The sequence below is a fragment of the Nicotiana tomentosiformis genome, chromosome 2 (genome assembly GCF_000390325.3).
Source record: "Nicotiana tomentosiformis chromosome 2, ASM39032v3, whole genome shotgun sequence".
Classification (NCBI taxonomy): domain Eukaryota; kingdom Viridiplantae; phylum Streptophyta; class Magnoliopsida; order Solanales; family Solanaceae; genus Nicotiana; species Nicotiana tomentosiformis.
Genome location: NC_090813.1, coordinates 140,186,593 through 140,195,141, shown reverse-complemented (window position 1 = coordinate 140,195,141; position 8,549 = coordinate 140,186,593). Strand labels below are relative to the sequence as shown.

Sequence of the window (8,549 nt, the reverse complement as noted above, 5' to 3'; positions counted from 1 at the left end):
GTTGGCATCTTTTGCTTTCGCGGTCGCAAAGCAGGGGTCACTAGGCAGGAACTTTTTAAAAGTCAGGATTATGATCATTTTCTAATTTTTACACCCTGCTTGGCCGATTTTGGAGTTTTTGGAGAGGGGATTTTCATCTAGCATTTTAAGGTAAGTAATTTTTAACCAATGTGAGTTTAATACATAGTTTATGGGTAGATTTTAACATAAAAATCGTGAAAATTATGGGATTATGTTGAAAAACCTAGGGTTCGGTAAAAATGGGATTAGACCACGAAATTGATTATGGAATTGAGTATTAATTACATCTACGAGAATTTCTGGAATTCGGGCACGTGAGCCCGTGGGTAACGTTTATGAACTTTCCGAATTGGGTTGGGAAATTACTCTAATAGATGAATTATGAACTTTTGAGTAAATATTGATTAGTTTGTATGACTTTTGGCTAGTTTGGGGTTGCTCGGCATTATTTTGAGGCTATTAGTGTGGTTTGAGGGCTGAGAAGAGGACTTGGAAGTAACATAAGTCTTTGCCTAATCTTGTAAGAGGGAATTATCCCTGTATGTGCTTTAATTATTATTTGCTACTTGTTGTGGGTGCTACGTGCGCACGAGGTGACGATTGTCCGTACATAGCTAAAATCATATTTATGTCTAGGTAGACTTAGGACTTTGACATGCACTAATTGTACTACTTGAACTCAACTTGTTAATTTAATTACTTAAATTTATAATTGAAATTTGAATAGAGATTATGTGGGGCCGAGCTTCATTACCTTGAGTTTTGGCGGAATACTTAATTGTTAGTAAAAATCATGCTTTTTTTATGTGCCCATCTTTGTGTTGTAGTTGTTTGACCCGTCGTTCGAAGAGTTTCTCTATTCCTATGGATCAGGATGTATGCCTCGACGGTATATTTGAGATGCATCCATGGATCGGGCCGTACGACCTCGGTAGTGTATATACACAATTATTATGGATCGGGCCGTACGACCTCAGCACAACTCGTGCATAATAATCGCTAAGAGTCCGAAAATATATGAGATTTCTCTTTTGATTAGAGACTTGGTGTTTACTTGATATTTCTTATCTGTTTGAGATAACATATGATATTTTGAGGATTTCAAACTGTCATTATGTTGAAGAATCATGTTATTTAGCGTTTCTCATTCCATTATTATTGTTGCATTTCATACCTATTTATAAATCATGTATTTTATTTATTGGATCACTAGTAAGTGTCGATGTCGATCTCTCGTCACTACTTCTTCGAGGTTAGACTAAATACTTACTGGGTACGCGTTGATATATGTACTCATGCTACACTTCTGCACTAATTGTGCAGGTACTGAGACAGGTACATCTAGTGGCTACTCGGACGCACATCCCCGTTATCCGAAGACTTAGTTGTGAGTTGTTCTTCATGCTCCGATCTACATCACACAGAGTCTCCTTATTGTTGCATTTATATTTCTCTCTATTTCATTTCAGACAATAGCTATAGTGGTTTGTATATTCTACTAGATTACTCGTATACTTGTAACACCGGGTTTTGAGAAGTTCTCGTAGGTGATTATGGTTGTACCTGATATTATCATCATTTTGTTTCATGTTTCATTAACACTTTATATCTTCATGGTCTTCTGCACTTAATTTCGTTTGTTTAATAAGACCCATGATTTGAAAAGTAATAAAATAAATAATTAAGTTGGTAGTTTACCGTTGACTTGTCTAACGACGACGTTGATCGCCATCACAGCCTATAAAGAGAATTGGATCGTGACAGATTTGTCAAAAACCTTCACTAGTGAAATCATTCTTAATACTTAATTCACTAGTCTCTAGTTCATATAAAACATTTGTACTCAAATGAATGATTTGAGTGTCCGAGATCTAATGCAAATCCTAGTTATAACACTCATGTGAGTTTATCAACTCTAAATTTGGTAAACATGTTTAAATAAAACTTGTACAACTCGTGAGTTGTAGTAGGTGCTTGCTACCAGATTAATTAATTGAGATAGTCACGGGTCACAAATTAATCAAACACAACGTCATTACCAGATGAAAAATAAAAAATTCATATTAGTAGATCTTTTGACATTTAATTTTTGATTGACCGGAGCAATTGTCCTCTTTAGATTACATTCCGCGGACTGTTGTGACTCTTGTGATAATGGAAAAGAGGAAAGTGACAATGACTCTTTATATATACAAAATACAGGCATATATATGCGTGTTCCACAGTACCAATTTCCAAGAGTGAGTGATAACTGTATCAGCAGAAAAAACCCTCAAATACTCTGCAATTCTCAGCTCATTCCCTCTTCAATCAGTACACGGAAATCTGCAAAAATAGATTCGGATAAGAAGAGGAAGAAGACATCGATCTCTTCAGCAGATCGACCGTCGGACAAGCACAAGAAAAAGTCCAAAATGTCCTCATCCTCCTCCCGCTCCTCCTCCGGCGGCGAAAAAGTGAGGGCTTCCCATATACTCATTAAGCATCAGGGATCACGTCGTAAGGCTTCCTGGAAGGATCCAGAAGGCCACGTCATCTCCAACACCACCAAAGACGCCGCCGTCTCTCAGCTCAAATCTCTCCGTGAAGACATTGTCTCCGGCAAAGCTAAGTTCGAAGACGTGGCTGCTACTCATTCCGACTGTAGCTCCGCCAAACGCGGCGGTGATCTCGGTCAGTAACCCTAGACTTACAGTCCCTTATTATTATTATTTATATTTTGTGATGAATTAAGTAATTTATATACTTTAGGAAAAGCACTAAAAGTAAAAAATAAAAAGTATAAATAGAAGTATCCAAAATTGATAAAAAATTAAAAGCATTTGAAATTATATGAAAAAGCCTAGTAAAAAAAATGCTTGTAAATAGTAGTAGTGTCATGTAGAATGAGACAGAGTATTTGGGTGAACTAAATCCTCTTTTTCTTTTTGCTAGTTATTCGAATTTTTATAGAAAAATGAGAGAAGTATTTGAAGAGTTTATACTCTGAAATTCTCCCTATCTCTTGTAAAGCTGATAGAGTTACCCGCAGGACTGTTTTAAGTATTCTCTTCCATTGTGAGAAACTTATTTACTTGCTTAAGGCTTCATGACCAAGTGGTATCTTATTTAATGTGTTCTTAGTAGGGTCATCTGTTCTTTGCATTTGGTTTTGGCCAAGTTATTTGACTGAATTTGTGGAAGCAAGTGATTGTTCTTTTAGTTCAGTTACCCTTAAGAAAAAGTAAATTTTGTGTGTTTGAGGTTGTTGATTTAGTTTCTTTAATTGTCATGCATGCATGAAGTTCTTGTATAAGATTTTTAAAAAAAAAAGAGGTCATGGAAAGTTGCCAAAGGAAAAGTCAAACTCATTCTTTAAGCCCATGGGAACATGTATCTAGAGACCCTCAGTATCGTTGTATAATATGTTTCTTCCCTAGTTTATACTTAGTTGTAAAAGGAAAAGTTGGTCAGCGTTTTCTTTCATTTTCTAGTCCTCCCCAGTGCCACCTCCCATTATATTCTGAATGGGATCTCCGCCCTTTGTTTGGCTTTCGCATACTTCCCATAAGAACTAATGCAACAACACGGATTGCTACGCCTCCATCCGGAACTAGTTGGGGTTGGGTATATGAATCAGTTTTAGTCTATTTGGCTCATTTCCTAAGTTGCTCGGATACGGGTGCGAGTGTCCGACACGAGTGATGATTTAGAGGTCAGATCCTTCGAGATATAAATTCTAAGATTCGGGGATACGGATCCTAGTACGGATACAGATGCGGGGATCCGACTAAAAATAATTCAAAAAAATAAAAATATCTCTAAATTATGAGAATTTATGTGGAATGCTTACGTATAGCTTGTAAGTGTGAATTTCTTTTTTATTCTTAAGTTGTAGATAAGTAAATGATTGATTTCCTAGTTAAGGTATGCTATTTTTTAAAATTTACCCTAGTTTTGGTTCTGATTTAGGGAATCAAATTGTATTTCGTCTTACATATTTCCGTCCGTCGTGGTCAAAGTACCCAAAACTGTTTGACCAGATCTGGTACGGATCCCATACCCACACGCATACTAGTGTCGTGTCGACACGGGTTCGGCACCTAAACTGCCGTGTCGGAGCAACTTAGCTTATTTCATTTCAATACTCAATAAGTTGTCTTATAATATGTAGTGGCTTTCTGAAATTCAAACTTATCTGATATAAAAATCTCGTGTCAAAAGGAGATAAAAACCCTCCACAAAAGAAAAAGTGGCATTACTGCTTCCAGCAGATTAGTCTGAGCTACAATCCTGGTTAGGAAGTCTTCTAATCTGAATCTAGATGGCCATCTTCGAGGAATCAATGCATTTAAGTGCAACTGTATCTCACTTTTTCTTAGACACTTTCTGCTTCCCTATGAGTACTGATTCCCACTGAAGGATTGGTGTATAAAAATGAAGACATTGGACTCTGAAGGGATGGATTCTTCTTGAATCGTTGAATATTCAGTGCCCGAGTTTGGAGGCCTTGTCTCTATGTTGCATATAACGAGCAGTTCCGGTTGATTTTTGTGTCAATTCTACCCAACTATCTACTTATCTAAATCTCACGGAGCAGGGCAGTCTTCACTCTCTAGCCAGACAGTCTCTGCTTCTCGGCAAATATCATCTTCCAACCTGGTGAAAACTAACTAAATGAGGAGGTGGGGAAACTAATGCTTCCCACTGGAGCTATAGACATACTCTGCTTCTCCCTCCGCCCCCTATTTTTTTCATTAAGTATGTTAGCATTGGTAAAATGTTGTTCCTAAAGGGATGAGATTTTGTGTTTTTGTAAATCATCTCTGGCTTCTAAAAAGTCAGTACCTCATGATCTTCAGTGTCTTGTTTACTATACTTTTGCGGTTGTGTTCAATGATTAACCATGTGAAATCTGGAAGGGTTTTGACCTCATTCTTAAGTCTCCATTTGGTTTCATGCTTTTTGCCTCCATATGTTGAGCTATAAATTGTAATCTTTTCCAATTCTCACTTTTTGTATCTTAGCATTTCAAGTTCTTTAAATATCTTTCAACTCTCCTTAATTTATGTGTCATTTAAAATCCTTTATGTTGTGGTTATATGTCTTAAGACTCATGCTTTTAGATGCTTTCGGGTGTTTTTCCATGGATGTTGTTTGACTAATGTGGCAATTAAATAAAGAAATTTGCTTGAATTATTACATTGAATTTGTTCGAAATATGTTTAGATAATGGATGAAAATGTCAGAAGAGTGTAATAGCCTGTTTGGCCAAGCTTCTCAAGAGGCCAAAAACACTTTTTTTCCTAACTTGAGGTGTTTGGTCAAACTTTTTTGGGGAAAAAAAGTGCTTTTGGGAAGAAGCAGAAGCAGTTTCTGAGAAGCAGAAAAAAGTAGTTTCTTCCCAAAAGCAGAAGCAGAAGCAGTTTTGACTTTTCTTCTTACACAAAAATACCCTTAACAAAATATAGTATATACCAAAATAACCGTTAAATCTAATACTTAGGATATTAATGTATAAATATTTCTTATTATTTTTAGGATAGCTTTCTAATATATAGTGACTTTAGGGGTGAATGCTTTTATATTTGTAAAATAATTTTTAATATATTTAACTTATATTAAAAGAATTAAGTACTTTTAAATTTTATTTTCATATTTTACTTAAATAAAATGAAAAGATTTAATTATTGCCTATAATAATAAATTTTTAAGATTATTTATTTACTTATAATATTAACTATTAAGTAAATCTATTCATGTCCTTATTCGTAATTTGATACTTAAAAGCACTTTTTGAAAAGCTTGACCAAACACAAATTATTGCTCAAAAGTGCTTTTCAGAGTGATTAGCCAAACACAAACTGTTTCTCTCCAAAAGTACTTTTTTTCAAAAGCACTTTTGAAAAAAACACTTCTCAAAATAAGCTGATTTCTCAAGCTTGGCCAAACAGGCTATAAGGAAGTCATAGTAAGTTTAAAACAATACAAAGCAGTAACTGTCATATGTTATATTCTTTGAAGGTTGTAATTTCGTCACCAGAAAATAGGTCAATATTTGTAGAACATAGTACAAGAAAAAAGTGAAATAGTACAAAATGGAATTGAGGAAGTATTAATCTTATCCTCACGAGGATTTAAAATGCAGCAATCTAGATGAAGGATGAGTGTTTGATTGAATGTATTTCAATGTTGCATAGCAAGCTGATGCCATCTTCTTGATTGCAGATTCTTTTTTTTTTTAACCATATATTCTGCACTTTTATTTGATATAAAAGCATTTTTGCTAATCAGCAGGGATGCTGTCTTAGTTTATCTTATTTCCTGGAGAACTGTACATTAGCTCAAAACTGTGGCTTAACTTGTATTCCTCATCTGACAGTTTACATAATTTGGTATCACGAAAACTTTTCTTCATGCACATGCTTGCGCTGCAATTTCCAGGCTTTTCTAGTTGGCTGAAAGCCTGAAACCATGAATAATTCTTTAACATATCCACTATGCATAGCATGTGTAAGGTTCAGAACAACTTCCACAGTTTGTTATATTTGGACACTATTCGGCAATTAACTGTTTTAACTAAAACTTGATTGTTATATAAAGTCCTGATTTTGCATACAATAGATTCTAAAATAGTTTGCCCTATATAGCCATTTGCTTTGAAAGAGAAGCAACAAACAGGATTTAGTGGCCGAAACTATAATTCCTCCATCAACATCCTATGACTTCCTTTCTGATTACACCAAGGTAGGAAATTTGAAGTTCAAAATCATAATCTACGGATGAATACACAAACTGGTATTTTCCTTCATATGCATAAACAGGTACATTTAACTTGCTAACTGTTTCATAGCGGCCTAATCCAGACCCTCATATTGGTTCCATGTTAATTCTAGTAGCGTGTTTGTTAAGTTAGTGATCTGGTATAAAAGAAGAGGCATTTTTAAAAAGTCATTGTGACTAACAGACCCGTTTGGCAGAGGCATTTCACATTCATTTATCCTATTATCTGTCTGAAATTAAGGTTGAAAGGAACTACCTGTAGAGAGAGATGATTATTACAGAAGAAACATTCTCCACGGCACCTAATTGTATCTTTCACTGGAGAACGCCACCTAATTGTATCTTTCACTGGAGAGAAGGCTTCTTCCTGCGCATGTATTAAGATGTTCCTATGAGTGTTTATTAGAAACTAGCATTCTCTGCTCAGTGAAGTGATTCTTTGGATATAAATGTGTCATCGAAAGGCTTCGAGGTTCTGGAGCTGTGGAATAAAGCAATCTGATACATTTGTTCTTGCTAACTGAACTTGTAGATTGTTTGAAAGATGAGAAATAAATTATCCGCACTAGTCAAAAAAGAAAAGGAAAATATTGTATCCAGATTAATGCAGCTCAAGTTTTGTATAGTAGTTTTCTCTATAACATGTTGCCCCATTCCATAGCTCAGAATCTGTCAACAAATATTTTAGTGTTGATGCCTCTCATCTTCGGGTTCTTATGGCTTCCTAAAGGCCACAAAATTTGTCTAACTTTGTTTTATTGTCGCTAACTTAGTTCCAGGTCAACTACTTATAAAAGAAAATACGTAGTTCTGAATCAATTAGCTGTTGCATAGGCCTTTGTAGCAAAACCTACTTAACAAGCACATATACTGCTCTATCACATGGAATGTATCTGAATATAGAGATCACCAATGGTTTTAATGGACGTGCACAATTTCTCATAGTTTCTTGGACAGCAACGAGTTCTGTTTCGTTAATGATCTTTTTGAATCGGGTATTACTTGTATTGTTTAGCAAGTTATACAAACCTCTAAAGAATTCACATGCAGGTCCATTTGGCAAAGGTCAGATGCAGAAACCTTTTGAAGAAGCAACTTATGCTCTAAAAGTTGGCGAGATAAGTGACATCGTGGAAACTGACAGCGGGGTTCACATCATCAAGAGAACAGCATAAAGCCGTGAATATAGTGTGATGCTTGCGGAAGAATGGCTACCCTGGTGGTGCAGTATTCAGCTAGAAAATGTTGCCACTATAATGCTTATATCGATAATTATGAACTACACGAAGATGATAGCGAGAAATTTTTTCCTACTCGCCCTTTTATTCTCAGGGTTGAGGTGAAGATTTAAGAAAATTAGACCAAAAAAGGATGAGACTTATCTTTGGTAATTTGGTTCACTTTTAGTGGGCCTATTTTGGGCATTTTTAATATTTGCTGGAAACCTGTTTTGGCTTAATTTTGTGTGCTGCATGCTCTTGATGTGTTTTCTAGTTGGCGAAATACATAAACAACCTCTTTAAGTTGTCCTTAACGATCAAACAAACACCTCAGTTGACCCATTTACCATTTAGACACTTCAAGTGGTTATTAAGTGTATCAAGCAAATATATGGTTCTGATGTGGCATATGCTTGTTTGCTAACAAAGTTTTGGGCGCGCAAAGTTTTTTTTTTTAAGCCTAATTTTTTTTTTCTTTGAAAACAAAAACCAAGAAACATTAGAGCAGCATAGTAGTTAGCTGAAGCAACTGCAACTTAGCCTCTC

At 35.5% G+C, this 8,549-nt stretch overlaps 1 protein-coding gene across 1 annotated transcript; it reads left to right on the top strand.

The window, feature by feature from the left end:
• Window positions 1-2,121: 2,121 nt before the first annotated feature.
• On the top strand, window positions 2,122-8,242 carry LOC104119371 (peptidyl-prolyl cis-trans isomerase Pin1-like). The gene is made up of 2 exons (XM_009630862.4): window positions 2,122-2,694; window positions 7,834-8,242. Exons 1-2 carry the CDS (start codon window positions 2,232-2,234, stop codon window positions 7,956-7,958), a joined length of 588 nt encoding a protein of 195 aa, XP_009629157.1. The 5' UTR covers window positions 2,122-2,231; the 3' UTR covers window positions 7,959-8,242.
• The last annotated feature ends 307 nt before the right edge of the window (window positions 8,243-8,549 follow it).